The following is a 19,035-nucleotide window of genomic DNA, read 5'->3' on the forward strand; positions in this document are numbered from 1 at the left end:
GGGGGAGATCTGGGAATGAACAGTCCTCAGCTGTCTCTTCCGTGCCTGGTACTGTTAAGCACTCTGTATATGCTTCAATGGCCTTCAGTCCTCCCTACGACCCTGTAATGCACGCCTCATCATCCCATTTTATGCAGGATGAACTGATCATCAGAGACGTTACATACGTGCTTAAGGTCACGCAGTCCGGAAGGGGTAAAAACCAGATTTGAACTCAGAACTGTTTAACTTCAAAGGCTGTACCTTTTCTTCATACCACAATGTTTTCACCACCTCCCAGGCAGGGTCAATTCACAGGCCTGGGAAAGCCGTCTCTGAATCACTGATCCTGTTCCCAGTTAGTTCCCTGACGACTGCTATTTCACCCGTGGGAATGTGTGTCTCGGGCTTAGGACAGATCCCCCATCACACACCTCAATGTACCTCATTTACACTTTAACTTGGATGGGTTGATCAGAAACAGCACGGAAGGAGAAGGCTGGGCCCAAGGGGATGAATGGAGATGAAATGCGTGTGTAATAACAATTACACAGACCCACTTTCCCTATTTTACAACATTACTGGAGTTTTTCCTGCTTGCTTCTCCCCAGTGAAGGTAAGTTTAAGTTCCTTTTCTGGCCTTATTCTTCCTCCTCTGAGAAAGGGGCTGCCAAGTCAATACAGGCTGATGTGGGCATTAAGTAAATGGCTCCAGCCTGTGGGCTCTCCATGGCCATCCATAGGTGGGCTGGCAAAAGTGCCTGTCCATGGCCTTGGTCATGCCGGGAATCCAGACCCGGCACCACCCTCTCCCCTGAAAAACAGAGTGGTTGAGGTAAGGGGCAGGGACAGCATATCCCAATTCTGCCAGGAACCATGGGAAGCAGAAGCTGGCTCTCTGAGGAAAAGTTAGCCAGGAGAGTAGGCCCACCTGGGAGACTGAGCGTAAAGTTAATTAGCGACTTGGAAAAACAAGTTCAGGAAGAGCTGCCAAGAGGGTGAGCAGAGGGAGGGAGGGAGGGAGGACGGCGTGGCCCTGGCCATCCTCTCATAGCAGGGCCAGCGAGCCTGCCTCGCTGCCCTCCTCACCTGCCACCACCACGGGCTCATTCTGCAGCAGGCAAGAGAGTCCTTCAGGCCCCGTGGGTACCAGCCACATCCTGGATTAGGGAACTACCCTCTGGATTCCTGTCTACCCGCTCACCTTTACTTTTTTTCAAAATACAGAACTGTTCCATCTACTATTAACTGCTACCCCTCACTTCCACCCTGAGAAGAGGAGGGGAGCTAAAGCGTGGTCATGTGTGCCCATTTTTTAAGTGAAATAGAGGCACAAGAAAAGGCAGATGATTTGCTCAGGATCACACTGAGGCCAAGTCTCCTGACTCTCAGCTCAAAGCTCTTTCCAATTGGCGCCTCTGACCAAGCAGGTGGGTATAATCCCCTCCTCCTTTGTTGAAACCTTAGTGGGGCCTCAGTCTCCACTGTGGCCTCTCCAGGGCTGGGGCAGCAGGCACGCAGCAGGCCCCAAGAAGCCCTCCCTCCCCAAGGAGACAGAGATGCGGCCTGAACTGTGGCACATTGCTCCAGGTGGGCCCTGAGGTTACAGGTTCCCCTTCAGGGCCCAAATTATTCCTTTCTGACCTAAGTTGCTCCCCAAACTGAATCATTTCATAAGTGGTTGACCCTGCTTGCAAATGGTGCTTTTCCCCAGGCCTTCCCCTCTGGAGGCAGGGATACACAGCTCCCTTGACTAGGGCTTCCTAGCACAAAACAGGGCCAAGGGAAGAAGAGGTGGTTGCAGCAACACCACCCTGCTTAGAGGCCAAAGCCTCAGCCTCGAGTCTTCTATTCATTCCCCACTGGACCATCCTGCCATCCTACAGAGCTGGCAGTGGAGATCTGAGTCTCCCTCCCATGGGCTCCTGTGCTGAAAGACTAAGGGCAGAGAACAGCTAAGGAACCCTATACTAGAAGCCTTGGGCCCCGGTTTAGACTTCCAGGATTTCTCATCCTGGCCCTGCCACTAAATCAGGTAAATGAATGGTAACCTCTGTACCTGTTTCCTCTATATAAAATGGGGACAGTACTAGTACTCCCTTCACAGTGTTACGGTAGGATTAAATGAGCTTCTGCATGGTAAATGCCTGGCACCCAATAAGTGCTCCATAAAATGGAAATAAGAGTTGAGGAGGGGTAGGGTCCTCCGCGTGCAGCTTTTGGAGGTGAAGCTGAATCTGGAGCCAAAATATCACAGAATCTTCGCTTTTTAGAAGTGAAAAAGACTGAGGAAGTTACCCAGTTCAACTCCATTTCTGCTGTTTTACAGATGAAGAAACTGAGGCCCAGGGAGGAGTGGCTTGTCCTGATTTTCACGGCTGAAGCTGCTAGTTCTTTCCACCACAAAGGGCATGGATTCTGCTGGAAGTCAAAACTTCCCAAGTAGAAAACTGCCGGTGAACTGGCTCCACTGGGGGCAGCTCCTCTCCTGCTGGGAGGATGCAGGGGGGTCTCAGCACCCTGGACAGCAGGCTCCCATCACCCAAGCAGGAGAGTGTCTCTCCTCCCAACTCCCTGTGCCCCCTGGGCTCCTCAGACACACTGCCTGGCTGTGTCCTGCTGAAAACCCATCCATCTCCAAAGGCACAGGTGTTCAGCACTATTACCAGCCTCCTCCACCAACCCCATCGCTGGACTGTCCCTAGAAATGTAAAGTCACACACTTCTGGGTTCAAGCTGGGCTCTGCTACTGACTGCATATGAGACCTCCATGAGTTCCTTAACCTCTCCAAGCCTTAAGGTCTTCATTTATAAAACGGAAAAGGGAGTGCCTACCAAGTACCAGACATTGTGTTTGGGAAAGTACCAGACAACCACCCTTGCCCCTGGGACCTTACATTCTAGTGGAGGCAGACTGTTAACAAATAAACAAGCAAAATACACAGTATGTCAGGTGGTCTAAGTGTTATGAAAAAAATAAAGAGAAAAAGGAGATAAGGGGTGTGAGGATAGGGGAGTTGTTTCCAATAGAGAGATCAGGTAAGGCCTTAACAACAAGGTGACACCTGAACAGCCCTGAACAGTGAGGAAGTGAGTCATACGAAGACCCAGAAAGTTCGAGGCAGAAGGGATGAGTACTGCAAGGGTCCTGAGGCTACAATCTGCTTGCTATGTTTGAGGGGATGAGGGTAGTATTTACTTTGTACAGTTGTTTTGAGGATGCAAAGGAATGATACTTGGAAAACTCAGCACAAAGCCTACAGCGTTCCAGGAATCTGGCACAGGCTGGGTCGAGGGGAGAGGTGATAGACACCAATCATTGGGAACTGAATACAATCAGCGGGGGCAGGGGAGGAGAGCCCAGGGAAGAAGGGCCAGGGAGACAGATGGACAGATAAACATAAGGAGACTCGGGCCCAAAAACCTATATTAAGGATGAAGTGTAGGAGAAAGGAAAATTGAGAACACAGCCAAAGACACTAGCAGAGTAAGATCTGTGGGGATGGGGTGAGGGACTGAGGGACTGAGCCTTCCGGGGAAGCAAGATCCTCATGCCCAGGCAGTGCTGGAAGACAGTGGGGCAGTCCTGGGGGTAAGAGGCAGGAAATGAGAGGGTCTGCCAAACAAAGCATCTCTGAGCTATCCCTGGTTCCTAGCTGAGGGCCCGCACTAAGGCCCAGGTCCCAGTAGAGAAACATCCCCTCCTCCCCGCTAGGAACAGGACGTGGCCCTGGAACAGGACCTGGCCCTGCCCCCACCCCATGCTGAGCCAGGACCTTCTGGTCCCAGTGTCCAGAACCCACCTCTACCTATGCTCACCCTCCGATGAGCCCACACTTGGGGCCTCTCAGGGCCTCTGGGTTGCCCAGAACAGATGAGTCCCTACCCCAGAAGGAATTCAGGTTAGCCCGAATCACTAAGAAGCCACTATTCAGTCTAACAAAATTCCTGGTTATTGCCCATCTGGGCCCCAAAATGTCCTAGCTCTGCTTGGGCTGGTCGCCTGACCAGAAAATTCCCCCTCTCCCTAATACTGCGTGGTTTAGCACTACCCACACTGAACTTTTATTTATTTATGTATTTATTTATAATGTACCTCTTTTAAAATATTATTTAAGGTGCTAATTCAGTATCCTACAAGGCCCACCCAACTCAACTTCTATTTCCTTGTGGAAGCCTCTCTGAACACCTCCTACATCTCATCCCACATAGAGGTGGGATTTATTGATTCCTCCTCTCACTTCCTATTGAACTTTACTTTTTTATGACTCCTGTGGCACCTCTCCTGATCCATCTTGTATTACTGTTGCCATTTCTTGTCACCTAATTTCCCTTGACCGCCACTTACTCCACCCGACTTGGCTTTCGTCAGGAGCAGGGGACCCCCTCTGACTCATCTTTGGATTTCTAGAACCCCACATGTGTATGACATATGTATGGTAAGTGTGCAGTAAGTGTTTTCTGAATGACTGGGGCCAAGCCGACCCCCTGCTGTCTCTCCTGGTCCTGGTGAGCCTGTCAGAAGAAGAGGTCCTCAGACCCACTGACTGGGACGAAGTGACAAGGGTATACGCCCAGTAATACCTCTAGGGACTGGGGCCCTAGGACCTTTGCTGCCCTCCAGGGTGAGCCAGGTCCACTTCCTGATAAGGACCCTTGCTAGAGACCAGGTGACCACCCCTTAGCCAGAAGAAAATTCCAGAAGGGAGCAGGGCCAGAGGTCATGGCAAGTCAGTTACGCACAGGGAATAAGGGTGGCACAGAGCTCTGGTGCCCAGCATCCCAGGCTGACACTGCCCATGGGTGGGGGTGAAGGGCTCAGAGTCTCCTACCCTCAAGGCCAAGCTGCCTGGCTCTGTTCCTGCCTGCCTGCTCTTCCCCCAAGTCTCTAAAATAGCTGGTCTATTTTCTCCCCTTCCCCTACTCCACACCCCACCCCAAATGTGACAACCAGAAACACCTCAGCATTCAGAGAAAAGATGTTCAGAGACAAATGTTGGTTTGTTCAGAACAAGAGAAGAAAACAAACCCAAGAGGAAACCGGGAGGTTGCCCTGAGGGCAGGGTGTGCAGGGAGTCCTGCAGCCTTCAGCCTGGCCCCTGCCTGCTCCTCAGGAAGGAGGTGGAGAGGCTGCCCAGGGCAGGCTGGCACTGCCCTCCTGGGGAGCTCAGAAAGCCAGGGTACTGCCCTCCTGCGCTCACGTTCCTGGCTCACCCCAGCTCAGAGGGCACAGCATCAGTGAGTACTAGCCCTCACTCTAAAGCCTGTTGTGACCACTGACCTGTCCCCCAGGCAATGCCCAGACCAGAGAAGCCAGGCAGCTTCAGAAGCGGCAGGCAGGAATGCAGCTCCGCTCCTTTCCTAGGCGGCCTTGGTTTCATGCTCTGCCTGGGCAAGGGAGCTTCCCTCAGTCTTTTCTCCTAACCATGCCTCCCTTCATTTTTCCTATAGAAATACCACAGTAAGAAGAGAGGTTAGACTTGAGCAATTCTAGGGAGTGAGAAGTAAAGGAAGAGATAAGAACAGAGTGGAGGAAGAAGCTCTCCAGTGAGGAGCCACCCTCTGGAAGCCAGAGATCCTCTCTGGGCAGGAGCCAGAGGCCACAGGAGGAGCACGGACTTAGATTCTTGAGACCTGGGTTTGGATCCTACTTCTACCACAAGCGGTGCAACCTTGAGAAAGCCTCGCCAGGCCTGTTTCCTCATCTGTATACTGATATACAGATGTTAACAATACCTTCCTCACCTAGGCCAGATGAGTAGTAGCAGAAAGCACAGGCCAAGCCTCCCACATAGTAACTGACACTTAACAAAGGGGAGGACCCTGCTGGAGCTGCCTTCATGGAGCAGGGAGTTCCTGTGGGTCCCCTCCTCTACTCAAAAGGGAAACAGCACAGGAAAAATGCGCTGATTTAGCCAAAGGAGAGGAACTGTAATCCTTAATAAGGCTGATAGCTGAGCTAAAGCCAGCCCTGCCCCGGAGACCTTGGAGACTTGCGTAGGGGAAGGGCGTCCTGGCCCCGTTCTTCAGGCCTCTTGTCCGCTCTCAGAAAAGAAGGTGCAGGTTTCTAAAGCTCTGGACGCTGCCAAACCTCCACTGGGCCCCCTGAGGCTGTGAAGTCTCCATGGTGAGCCTTCACTCTGCCCTGGGCAGTAGGCAGGTGGGGACAGGACCAGTCTGCCCCTCGTGCCTGTTCCCAGCTCAGGCCACAGAAACAGAACCACAGCAGCAGCCGCCCATGGGCCCAGCACAGTAGAGCAGGGTTGAGCATCCCAGCCCAGGAGCCTGCCTGAGCGGAACAGCTCCTTGGGCCAGGTCTGTAGCTAGGCAACAAGCTCTCATAATCAGCTCAGTTCACTTTCCATTTGTATCATTTTGCTCCTGTCACAATGCACTACTCGAATGACCAGGTTGATGTGTGCGAAAGGATGCCTCAGGGCAGAGCACTGCTCCTCTGCCCCTCTTCGCCCACCACCCCACAGTGCTGTGGGCCCTTCTAGGAAGGAGGTAGCTGTGAGCGAGGGAAGGAAGCACACATACCCAGGGGAACAGGGGTGGGAAGAAACGGACAGCGTGACTAGCCAGGGGCAAATGGAGGGGGGAAAGTGCAGCCCCAGAACTCCCCGCATGGCACAGTACCCTCAGGCCTGGAGGGGTAATACAGTAAGTCTTCCTTCTGACGTCTCCATCTGCCCCTCGGTTTTCTGATGCCATCCACAGGAGTTTCAGAACCTCAGAAAGACACCTCTCAGGCCAGAGTGAGAAACAAGCTCTCTGCCTCAAAAACAGCCTAGTTCAGTGGAAAGAAAGTGTTGTAATCACAAGAGCAAGGGCTTGGGAGTCAGGGACTCTGGCTTTGATTCAAAGCCTGGCCACTATCTGGCTATGTGATCTCAGGCAACTGTTTACCTTCTCACAGCCTCAATCCATTAAACAGGGATAATCACTGGGTTTTAAGTTTATTGGGAGGATTAGAGATTAATGTAAAGTATACACAGCAATGTATCTGTCTGGGGTGCTCAATAATGAGCAGTTATTCATTAATTTTTAAAAATTATGTATTCTCACTTGTGTGTCCCGGGAGCAGGTGAGGGCTGCCTGTGCCTGGGCTCCTCAGCAGGAGGCAAGTCCTCTTTTGGCACATGCGCTGGCCAGAACTCCATCCAGATATTCACATCAGGATGAACAACCAGAAGGCTGGAAACTAGGGGTGGTTTCCTGGCTCTGCTATTAGTTAAATGTCTTTGGCAAGAAACTTGTCTCTGAATCCTGGTTTTCTCAATGTTTAAATGAAAGAATTAACCTTACCCCATCATAAACTTCAAGACCGCAACTGGAATGCCTGGGCTGATGTGATTCCATGTCAAAGGGGTGAAGCACACCTTGGGTTCCTGGAAGACTTCAAGGGGCAGGCCAGGCTCTGAGCTTACTCAAAGAGGCCCCCCGGCTTGGCCATTCAGCAGTGTTAGGAAGAAAATAAACTCAGTGATATGTGGGGTGCCACTTAGAATTCCAGAGAGGAACAAGAGTAGGTGAAAAGCCCCCAGAAATCCCAGAATGCTCAGAAATAGGGCCTAGCTCCCCTAACCACCTCATCCCAGGCCTGCTTCCCTGGTTTGTCCCCTTTCCCCATCTCTATCTCTCTCTCTCCTCCCCCACCCCCAACTTTGAAAGAGTCTGAATGATGTGTGCCTGTCTCTCTCCCCTAATGCAGACAGCCAAGTGCTAACACTAGCAAGGTTAGTGATCTACATAAGAAGCCCGCAGAACTCACAGCAGACCCAGACCAGGGACATCACTGTGCCCTCACCTTCTGAGTCGGTCTCAGGGCTACAAGGAAAGAACCCCAGGCAGTTGCCTCTAGCTTTGTTCTCAGTCCTGCGAAAGATCCCTGCCTTCTCATGGCTGCCTGCAGCCCCAGCCCAGTATGCCACGGCCCCTGAGACCTCTGCTCCTCCCTTCTCCTCCAGGCAGAAGATGTATCTGCCCTGGCCTGGCATTTATGCCAGTCTGGCTTTTCCCTGCAGGCCTGTTCCCCAATTCTCTACCCTGCCTTCTTCTATGTCTAGGACCGAGTCCAGCACAGGAGTGCTGGGAAAGGGAGGGCGCTCTGAGACTCATTAACATGACAATTTGGGATGCCAGAAGAACCAACCAGGTTCCACAGCAAGCAGCAGTCCCCAGACCCAACAAGTTACATTGCTCTTTCCTGTCTCCCAGACAGACCCCCAACCAGGCTTTAGGCTGCTGATCATGAGATCCAACACCAGCCCCCAGAGTTTTCTTTCTTTAAAGAATCTAAAGCCATCCTTCAGGGATTTTTTTTTTTTTTTTTTTTTTTTTAGCTGTCCAAGCATAATGGGGCAAGCATCTCCCCCATTTTCCCCTTCCACCTAAAGGGGTTAGGGAAACTGGATTTACTTGGGGAGGAGGTGGTAGGTCTTGCCTAAATCAACCTGTGCTTCCCCCTTCCTTCATACACCCATTTCAAGCAGTAATCTGAACCAGGGCTTTCTGGAAAGAGTTTGTGCTGCAGCAGAAAGAAAAGCGGCAACAAAAATCTGGTATAATCACCAGCAAGCCTGTGGCTGGCCACTGGCCGTGGGAGCCTCCAGGGCCTAGAACATTAGGCCCTTTCTGTTTAATTTTCTTCTCACCCCAGCTGAGGCCAGGACATCCCAGGTGTGCAGGAAGCCTGGGGGGCATGGCATTCTCCCTGGGAGAAAGAAGGCCTCTCCTAAACCTGGAAAGGAGGCCGGATTGTGGTCTCAGCTTTGCCTCTTCTGAGCTGAAGATGCTGAAGCCTATATCCTCCTCTCTCCAAGTGCATAGTTGTGGGCACACTGAGCTGCTGGGAGGATGTAAATGAGGTGGCATCGCATGGAAGCATCTAACAAAACCCACCCTAGTTTCCTTCCTCTCAACCTTGCCTGCCCCCAGCAAAAGGCCAAATTTCAGCTCTCCAGGACCGTAGTCCTGTGCGGAGTGGAGGGCAGCTGAAGATAAGGCGGCCTGTGCAGACCAAAGAAGGTGGTGGAGGAGCTGAGCTGGGCACCCCACTCACTGGAGGGGATGCGGCAAAGCAGGCAGCTGGGACTGGGTCCAAGTAGTAAGTCAAGTGTGTGCAATCTCCTGATGGAGCGTGCAGGGGAGAGGGTGGGAGTGTGTAATTCCCCTGCAGGCCTCGGAGGGGGGTTGAGAGGAAGGCGGGAACAATCTGCGGTGGTAAGGTAAGTCAGGCTCGGTCCCTGCTCCTCCCAGCCCCTACACGCCACCCACCACGGCCCCTTGCAGACCCAAGATGGAGAGACATGGGCTCCTGCCACTCACCCTAGCCGCCCGGGAGGAGTAGGGATCCTCGAAGAGCGCCCACATGCGGGGCTGCCAGCCGCGGCAGCCCCCAGACCCGGCGCCGTGGCCCGCGCCTCCCTCGTGGGGGCCCAATCGCTGCAGGGCCAGCTCCCGTTCATCGTCGCCGGCCTCGTCGCTGGGCCCCGCGCCGCTGCCGCCTCCGTCCGGACTCTCGAAGATGTCGAGCGCCTCCTCGGCGTCGCGGTGCTGCCGGTAGGTCATCCAGCAGCAGGGTTCCACGTCGGTCTCGTCGATGCCCCAGAAGGTGAGCTCCTCTTCGAAGAGCGGCCCGCACACGTCGGCGGGGCAGTGCAGCTTGCCGGTGCGGTAGTAGTTGAGCACGTAGGCGAAGACGCCCGGGTGCCTGTCGAAGAAGAACTCGCAGCCCCCGCCGCCGCTGCCGCCCGCACCGCCGCCATCGGTCTCGGGCCGGCCCCCGCCGTCGGGGTCGGCCAGCCAGGCGAGGCGGGTTCCCGGTAGGGTGCGCAGGGTGCTGCGGTAGGTCTCATGTCGCGTGCCGCCCACGTTGATGATGATCTTCTCCGACGCCTCGCCCTTGGCCATCTCCTCCTTCAGACATGTTTTGGACGGAGGCTTGTTCCCCGACTTGCGCCCGCGGTAGGAGGAGACACACACCGAGCTGATCATAAGAAGCGCTGCGGGGCTCCGGCTTGGGGCGGCCGCTGCCCTCCAAACACCCTTCCCGAGGAGGCAGCGTCAGACGGGGGAGGGGGAGGAGACGAAGAAGAAGCAGGAGGCGGCGGCGGCCCCCTCTGCGGCGTGGCCCTGCCCCTGCCTATCCCCCCTAGGACGCGGAGCGGGAGGAGTTGGATTTCTCTGGTGCACAGGTGGTTGGGGTTAGGGCAGGAAGCTCCGGAGAGAGGGAGGCGGAGAGAGGGAGGACCCGGGGAAGTAGAAGCAAGCACACACGCGGTCCCCCGCTAGGACGGGACAGACAGACGCTCTGGGCTGGGGACACGCCCCCGCCGTCACCCCGACCAAAGACAAGGAAGCGCACAGTTCAGGCGCACCGCGAAGGTCCGGGGCGCTTGCGCTCACACTCACACGGGCCACCCTCCGGCTCCCAGACCGCACCAAGCCCCGGAGCAGCCGGCTTCCCCGCAGCGGCGGCAGCGCAGCAGCAACAAGTCCTCCGAGTGGCTGCCGGGGCCGTGCTGACACTCTCACGGCAGCCGGAGCTCCGTGGGCCCGGGCTGCTTGCGGTCAACACGAGGCGGCGGCGGCGGCATGTAGCCTCTTCCCCCCATTCATAAATCTAGCGCCGGGCGAGGAAGGCAGGCGGGGCAGAGCAGAGCGCGGCGGCCAGGCGGGCGGGGGCTGCGCAGGGCGAGGCGGCAGCTGGAAAACAAGCGCGCCCGCAGGAGCGAGCCTCGGGTCCTGCGTCCGCAGCTGGGAGCTGAGCCGGACCCGGCGCAGCGCTGCGGGGGCCGAGCTGGGGCGGGGGGGCCTCAGACGGGGCGTCCTGCGCTGCGCGGCGCCTGGGGGGCGGGGCCGCTCTGGGGAGCGGGGCTCTGGGCACTGACGAAGGAGTACCCGGGGCGGCGGCCGAGCTGCCAAGGACACCTGCAGGCTTCCCGCGCCGCGCGGAGAGGGAGCCTCAGCGCAACGCCCCGGCGCCGGGTTCCTGCGATCTGGCGGCGCTGGGAGCCACGCCATCTACGCGTCTGCCCATCTCCGGGCGGGGCGCCGGCCTTGGCTCGCGCGCGGCAGGGGGCGGGCGCGAGGTGGCATAGGGGAGGGAGCGTCTCGGCGCTGGTGGGCTGGGGCCCTAGGGGCTCTTGGTCTCCCTCCGGCGCTGGCAGCGGCCGCCACGCTCCAGTGGCGCCTTTTCTCCGGGGCCCCGCCTCGCCCAGGCGCGCCCTTCGCGGGCGGGGTGGGCGGGGCGCGGCGCGGGGCCGATCCGGCTAGCTGCAGGCCCCGGCGACCGAGCGCAGTCTTCCTCCCCGGAGCCGAGCCCAAACCAAGCGCGTCACCTCCTCGCCGCCAGTGCCCAGCCCAGCGCGCCGCCCCTGCGCGCCTCCGCCGGCAGCCCCTCCCGCCCCCCTCGGCCTTGCTCCCCGCCTCCCCCGGGCCCGCAGCTCCTCCCACTGCAGCCCGCAGACACCGAAGCGCTCTCGACCCCTGACCTCTAACCTCCGCCAGGCTCCGTCGACCCCTCCCCGCCAAGCTGGTCGAACTGTTGCCGTTTCACTGCGGCTGATGGAAGGCCAAGGAAGAAAGAGGGTAGAGACGCTGTCGCGAGGATCAGGCTGTCCTCTCCTTTCCCAGGCACCGTGTTGGGGCCTTCTGAGCACCCCGCCCCGCATCCTGCGCCTCGGAGGCCCAGCGGAGCCCAAGACGCCCATGGTCTTGATGCTCTTCGCCTCTGTCCCAGCCACCAAAGCCCCCGCGATGGAATGGAGGACGGGTGGCCTTGGGCAGAGAAACGCCTCTTGTGCCAGTTGGAAGGAAAACGTAGCTCTGGCTCTGTTCATCGCGAAACGTGTTATGGATGTGGGGTGGGTGGGTGGGTAGCCCTGAAAAGTCATTAGTTAAAGCCTTTGCTCGTCATTGCTCTGGGGTCCACATAGGAAGTGCCTGTGTCCTGCTTCATGACCCCCTCCTGCTTCTACTCTTATTCCACCCATTAAAATTTGACTTTGCCTGTGTATATGCCTCCTCTCCCCTCCCTAACCCTGAGCTCCTGCAGGCGGCATTGTGCTTTTTCCATCTTGATAGCTCCCACAGTTCCTGCCTCTGAGAACCTGTTTGCTAAGTGATTGAGAAGCTGCCATACCCAAAACATAGGCACCAACAGGACTTTACTGGCCCTATCCCAAGAGCAATTTCCAGATTCATTTGTTTTTGTTAAGTCCAGAACCTATTTTACATCTTCATATTAATCCCCAATGGTTTTTTTTTTTTATTTTTTTACAGCTTCAGGCAGCTTCCATGCCTGTCTGGATGATGTAAGGAGATCTTGAGGCAGAAATGAAAGGTAAATGACACACCTACCCTGGACAGCTGTGCACCTTCCCATTTCCAGATCAGGCAGTACCTAGCTCAACTGGGAATAACAAGACAAGGGCCTGTGTGTGTCTCAGGAAAGGTTAAAAGCCCAGTGCCAATGCAAGGGAGTTTTACAAGCAAGTCTCGTTATTAATGAGGCCAGAAAACCAAAATGGCAATGATCTTTGATGATCTGTACTGATACACAGGGGTGGTGTGTTAATCAGAAACACACATTTTCTGGCACCCCCTTTGTGCCCAGTCCCTGCTCCTCGAAACTGATGTTTGTATTTCAGAGTTTAGCTGGCTTTGAATTTGCTGCAGTGAAAAGAAATATCCCAAGAGTAACTGGGAAGAGAAGACCCGGGACACGCCAGAAGCTGGAGTGAGGAAGAAAGAACCACAGAATATTAATGTAATGAATACCTTTCAAGTCCTATCTGGTCTGTGTCCTGGCAAAGTCCCTTGGGGTCTCTCCCCTGCTTTCTGTCAATCAGGATGACTGAGCTCCGTCATTGGAAGAAAGGGAGTGTAGTGGGTAAGGGGAAAAAATCCATAGTATCCCACCCCGATTGACTTATTCACTCAGTGAATACTTATAGAATACCTACGATATGCCAGAAGCAGTTCCGGGCACTGGAAATACATCAGTGAATAAAACAGCCACTCGCCCTAGTAAATCTGCCCAACTGGTGCTTCCACTCTGCAGTGCTCGTGGATGGTGATGAGCACCTGGGGAGATGGGTAGAGGGAGAAAGTTTCCAGGGAAAAAGGAGGCCAGGAGGGGAGGGAGGGAGATCAGAAAGCTGGGACATGGGCATGGGAACCTAGGAAGAGCTGACAAAAACAGAGGGCCCAGCCTGAGAGAGGCAGCTGGGTAAAGGTGCGTGGGACCAGGTCTCCTGGCTCTGTGCACTGACCAGCTCCGGAGAGGGGAGCTCAGGCTCAGTCCCAAGGCCTCTAGAGAATGCCTCACCCTTACTGGAGATTCATTCTAGAGCTCTGGGCTCACCTGTTACCTGTGCCTCTCTTTGCGAGTCGCTATGCTGCAGTTAGCACTATGGGACTTGTTCCCATCGGTTCTTTGTGTGAGGTCTTCGTGTTCCCTCAAAACGCAGAGCCCAGCTGGAGAAGGATAGGAGAGCCCCCTGCCCAGGCTACTGTGATACAACCTATGGATGTGAGGGTGCTGCCCCCTGGTGGTGCTAGGATGTCCTGGCTCCAGACCTTGCCCTGATCTCTGGGGGCTGTGATGTGGGCAGATGGGGTGGCAGCTGATTCTGGGCTTCCTGTTGATTCCAGGACCTCAGGTACCTCTTCTAGCCTAACTCTGCCTACCCCCTCCCTTCTTCATTCCTCCAAGAACCTTGATGCCTGACAGGCTTAAGCAAGACCACAAAGCAACCACTATTGGAAATTCCTAGTTCCCCAAGCTTCTTTCCCTCAGTTTCACCTTTTCTCTTCTGTCCTCTCCTGAGTGTCCTGGTTTCTTCAGGCTGTCAGGGAAGAGCACCTGTCTGAGAGCCAGTTCACAGACAGTGTCAGCCACAGCGGATTTCCCTCATCAGGGGTGAGGGTGTGGCGAAAGAATAGGAAGAGAGGGCCATGGGAGATTCTAAAGGGGCACCGATGGAGGCTGTCAAGCACCTGCACCCTTTCCAGGCCCACCTCCCCCACCATAATAAGGTCCTCACCCTCTGAATGCTGAGGCTGACCCTGTCCATAGGAAGCTGAGAGCCTGAAATCGAAGCCATTTACCCTTCCCCTTTCCACACTGGGAGCTTTGTATGGGCTCAGCCTCTTTAGAATTACTGGAGCCATCCAATCTCCTCTCCATCTTCCTTCTTTGAAACCCATTTGTGGTGAGGGTCTGTAGGCCAAGGCAAGGTCCTATCCAGTGGTGCTCACACTTTCCCTTTTTGGTATTCTAGCTCCTGCCAGGGACTGACCCTCCTCCTTCAGGTCCAGGCCAAGGAACCAGCATCCTTTCCCAGCACGCCTTGCTCTCTCCCAGCCTGGAAAATTGAATTGCTTTATCAGAGTCATTGGAGGGTGATAGGGCCTCACCGTTCAGGGGGGAACAAGAGAAGGGAAGGCAAGAGCAGGCTGGCAGCCTCCTGTCTGCGTCTCAGCTCATGTCATCCTGCCTCCCCCCACCCCAAGCAGTCTGCAGAGACTTGCAGGCTCCAAATCAAAAGTGAGAGCCTTCCGGCAGGGGGAGGGGTTGTAGGTCGGAGGGGGCTCTGGGGAGAATCTAGCCCCAGTGATTCAGGTCTTGTGAAGATCAGTAGAAGGGCTCTGCCTCAGGACTGAAAGCAGGGTTGGGTTGCTGGGATAATATAATCCCAGTGAAGTTGTATCTGGGGCTCAAAGGCAACCTTTGAGGGCCCTGCTCTTAAAGCGAAGAGACCAGAAGCTCAGGCCTGGGCAGGGCTCGGGGCCTCATACACTATGGACATGGAGTCATAGGGTTGGAGGGGACCTGAGTGTTAGCTCATGGACACATTCCCCCCACTTAGGGATGTCAGGCCTAAGCAGCAGCAGCGAACTCTGAGAGACTGAGCTAGGGCTGGGGTTGGGCCAAGGACAGAGAACGACGTGGGGGCCACCAGCTGAGTGGACCCTAGAGGCCTCCTTGTTTAAGGCTCCTAGGCTGGGAACTCAGCCTGCATCCAGAGAGTACCCCCCTGTCCCCGCCGGCCGCCCACCACACACACGCTAGCCCAGGGTCCAGCAGGCAAGACCCCTTGACACTTAGCATTTCTCCATCTATAAAAGTACAGATTCCTCCCACCTGGGCTAAGTTCCAGGAAAAACTGGTTCATTCCATTAGAGTAGTTAATTAGTCCTGATGGGCCGGTTCCCTCCAGCAATGTCCTGGGGAAAGGGGAAGCAGCTGTCTGGCGAGGCAGGCCAAACTCAGGTTCCTTTTGGGTGCCCCTGAAGTCCAGGGATTCTTCCCTGCTTGGGTCAGCCCTGGGCAGAATGGAGGGACCCAGAACCCAGGCAGCTCAGACCCAGGGACAGAGAGCAGATCCCCACTGAGTCTTTATGCTCCGCAGCCAGCACTGTGCCTGGCATGGATCAATCTTTGTAAGGGTTTGTGGTTGAACAACAGGCATAGTCTCCCATCTCACAGGTTTCTTCCTACCTAAGATGATGTAAGTAAAGAATGCAGCAGCGTGCCTGGCACCAGTGAGTGTGCCAGGAGGGGAGACACCCAAGTCAGGTTGTGACTGCCTCTGCGAGCCAGAGACTCTTGCCTAGTCCTTTGTATATTCCCAGTGCTCAGCACAATCCCAGGCACTCAGAATACCTGATTCATGCTTGCTTGATGCATGGAATTAATGAGGCGGGGGGTGGCGGGGGAGGAGTCCTCCCTGTCGGTTCCTTGCTGTGTGGCAGAGAATGCACTAGATTGGGAGTCAAGAAACCCAGGCATTGGCCCCCAGTCTTCCCCTTGCTTGGTTGTGGGAAATCTGGTCTTTTCCTCTTTGGGCCTCAGTTTTCCCCATTGTTATACAAGGAGGTTTGGCCAGATAATCCGTAAGGTTCATGTTCTGGTTACTATTGTTATGAAACAAATTACCCCCAGTAGGTAGTGGTATAAACCCAACAGTCATTTTGTTTTGCTCATTATTTTATGGATCAGGAAATTAGGAAGGGCTCAATTGAACAGTTCTTGATTAGGGTCTCGTGCAGCTACAATCAGATGACAGCGGGCTGCAAACATCTGAAGCTCAGCTGGGCTAAACGTTCAGTATGATGTGTTCATGTGGCTGGCAGTTGACACTGGCTGTTGGCTCGAAGCTCAGCTGAAGCTGCCAACTTAAGCATCTGCAAACATATCGCTTCCCTACCATGGCAGTCTCAGGGCGGTTGGCCGTCTTACATGGCAGCTGGCTGCCTCTAGAACCAGTATCCCTAGAACACCAGGTGGAAGTGGAACGGCCTTTCCGAATCTAGCCTTGGAAGTCATATAGCATCATTTCTGCTATACCATGTTGGTCAGAGGAGGCATTTGCTCACCCAGATTCAAGAGGAGGAGGATAGACTCCACTTTTGATGGGAGAAGTATTAAAAAGAATTTGGGGCCTTCTCTTTGTTAAAACAACAACAACAAAGGAAACAAAAACAAAACCCCACCATAGCCTTGTGGTCTGTGGAATACTTTAGCCTTGGCCCAAGTCCCTATGACTGGAGCTGTCTGGTGGTGACTGCTGGGGTGAACACGATAATGTACAGGATCAGTGAGACCCCCACACTCTGATACTCCCTTTCCTGGAGAGAGTTCCTTTCCTCCCCTCCTTCCTTGGCTTCTCTGGATTTTAGGCTGAAACTGTCCTTTGTGAATAGCTTTAGGAGATGGCTCATTGCATGGGTGATGGGGCCCCAGAATGAAGCAGGCCCCATGGCCTTGCCCAGGATGGCAAGAAGGAGGAAATATTTAATGAGCACCTATTGTATCCCCATATAGAAAGAAGTCGATACTGTATTCCAGTAGATGTTACTGATGAAGTTCATTTTTCCCTCATACCATCTCTAAGGAAGATATTTTATTGTCGTCCTCCTTTTACAGATCAGAAAATGGAGGTTCCAGGGTTTAAGTGGCTTCCCCAAGGTGGTATGGTTGGTGACAGACCCATGATTCAAACCACTCATGCCACCTGCTCTGGGGCAAACCTGAGGCAGAAGCAGCGGCCTCACGTGTCCTCCCGCATGCCCTTCTCATCCTCCTCCCTGACTGCTTCCTCCACCCAAGGCCCAAACTTAGCCACTCACCTCCCCACCAGAAATGACCTGTTGTGTGTCCAGTTCTGTGTCTCTAAGCTGATAGCCCCTCAGGAGGAAGTTCCGCCCAGGTGCTGGTGACTGATGACAAAGATCCCTAACACTCTAGAATCGGCCCATAACATGGGCAGCCAGATTTTCCCCACTCCCCCATCAACAAGTGGGGGCTTCTGTGTGCCCTCCCCTTTATTTGGGCAGATATTGTGACCCACAGAAGACGGTGGAGGTACTGCGCCATTTTCCAGGCCCAGGCCTTAAAAACCTGGCAGCTTCCACCTCCTGTCTCTTGAGATGGTCTCTCTGGGCACCCTGAGCCCCTCAGTCAGAAGTCTGGCCGAGTAGCCATGCTGGAGAGGCAGTGGTAGCTGTTCACTCCGGCCGGCAGGCCCAGCTGAACCCAGTCTTCCAGCCATTCACTGGAGTGCCAGGCATTTGAGTGAATGTGAAGGCAGCTGCCTTGGACCCTCCAGACTAGTTCGCTGCTAGTTGAATATCACTGAGTGACCTCGGTTGCCACCAAAAGAGTTGCTCAGACAAGTCCTGCCTGAATTCCTTACTCACAAAACTGCGTGATAGAATGGTTGTTTTAAGCCACTCAGATTTGGGGTAACTTGGAATACAGCAATAGATAACTGGACCAACATGTGTTATCTCACTGAATCTATTATCTCTGTTTTACAGACTAGGACATTTAAGCTCAGAGGGATTACGTGACTTGCTCAAGGCCTCCCGGGAAGCAGGAAGCTGGGTGGCATTTGAACTTGAACTTGAGAAGTATGACTCTAGAGCTCCTTCGAACCAAATCCCTTGTTATGCTGCATCTTGGCGGGTCTGTGTGCCCCTCCTGGCAGAAGGGCTCACATCTCAACCAAAAACATTATCTTCAACCAAAAGACTGATACTTTACAAGAAATGACTTTTCTAGCACCAGGCCATTTCCCGGTTTGAAAGATACATGGGGAGATGTGGAGTCATAGGGCAGGGCCCCTCCCTCTGCCAAACTCAGGACAGCAGGGGCTGATTTTATCTTTATTCATCTATAGCTGGCATGGAGCCTGTCCAGGGTGAGTACGTAATAAATGTTTGTTCAACAAATAAACTGACCCACAAAGGAATAAATGATGGAGAGGAAAGGAAGGCAAGCAGGCTACGATCTGGCGAGAAAGGTTTTCCTAACAGTATGGCGATTCCTCAAGGATCTAGAACTAGAAGTACCATATGACCCAGCCATCCCATTACTGGGTATATACCCAAAGGATTATAAATCATGCTGCTATAAAGACACATGCACACGTATGTTTATTGCGGCACTATTCACAATAGCAAAGACTTGGAATCAACCCAAATGTCCATCAGTGACAGACTGGATTAAAAAAAATGTGGCACATATACACCATGGAATACTATGCAGCCATAAAAAAGGATGAGTTTGTGTCCTTTGTAGGGACGTGGATGCAGCTGGAAACCATCATTCTCAGCAAACTATTGCAAGAACAGAAAACCAAACACCGCATGTTCTCACTCATAGGTGGGAACTGAACAATGAGATCACTTGGACTCGGGAAGGGGAACATCACACACCGGGGCCTATCATGGGGAGCGGGGGGGGGGAGGGATGGCATTGGGAGTTATACCTGATGTAAATGACGAGTTGATGGGTGCTGACGAGTTGATGGGTGCAGCACACCAACATGGCACAAGTATACATATGTAACAAACCTGCACATTATGCACATGTACCCTAGAACTTAAAGTATAATAATAATAATTTTTTAAAAAAAATAAAGAAAGAAACGTTTTTCCTGCCATCTGGTGGCTATTCCTGGAAGAACACTTTCTATGGCAAGAGAAGAAAATGACAGGTTTCGTCAGGGTCCTTGGCTGTGTGTGTGTATGTGTGTGTGT

General features: G+C 54.1%; 1 protein-coding gene and 1 long non-coding RNA gene across 8 annotated transcripts in view; one reads left to right on the forward strand and one right to left on the reverse strand.

Annotated features, from left to right (window-relative positions):
• The window catches only part of LOC105479247 (potassium voltage-gated channel subfamily C member 4), a 26,596-nt gene extending 15,580 nt beyond the window's left edge, over positions 1 to 11,016 (reverse strand). For 5 of the 6 annotated variants that reach the window (XM_011737169.3, XM_071097458.1, XM_011737168.3 and 2 more), the window contains exon 1: positions 9,310 to 11,016. In XM_011737169.3, the coding sequence (XP_011735471.1) occupies positions 9,310 to 9,978 (669 nt within the window). In that variant the 5' untranslated portion in view covers positions 9,979 to 11,016. Of the gene's footprint in view, positions 1 to 2,277; positions 2,468 to 9,309 lie in introns of all 6 variants that reach the window. The other variant, XM_071097433.1, reaches the window with a different exon arrangement.
• Positions 8,981 to 18,728, forward strand: LOC105479245 (uncharacterized). Of its 2 annotated transcripts, none has more exons than XR_011623969.1 (4): positions 8,981 to 9,088; positions 12,268 to 12,328; positions 12,636 to 12,754; positions 17,812 to 18,728. It is a non-coding gene; the product is annotated as an uncharacterized lncRNA (long non-coding RNA). The 2 variants fall into 2 exon arrangements; XR_011623960.1 differs by lacking the exon at positions 8,981 to 9,088 and adding an exon at positions 9,096 to 9,209.
• The last annotated feature ends 307 nt before the right edge of the window (positions 18,729 to 19,035 follow it).

Source organism: Macaca nemestrina, chromosome 1 (genome assembly GCF_043159975.1).
Source record: "Macaca nemestrina isolate mMacNem1 chromosome 1, mMacNem.hap1, whole genome shotgun sequence".
Taxonomy (NCBI): Eukaryota; Metazoa; Chordata; class Mammalia; order Primates; family Cercopithecidae; genus Macaca; species Macaca nemestrina.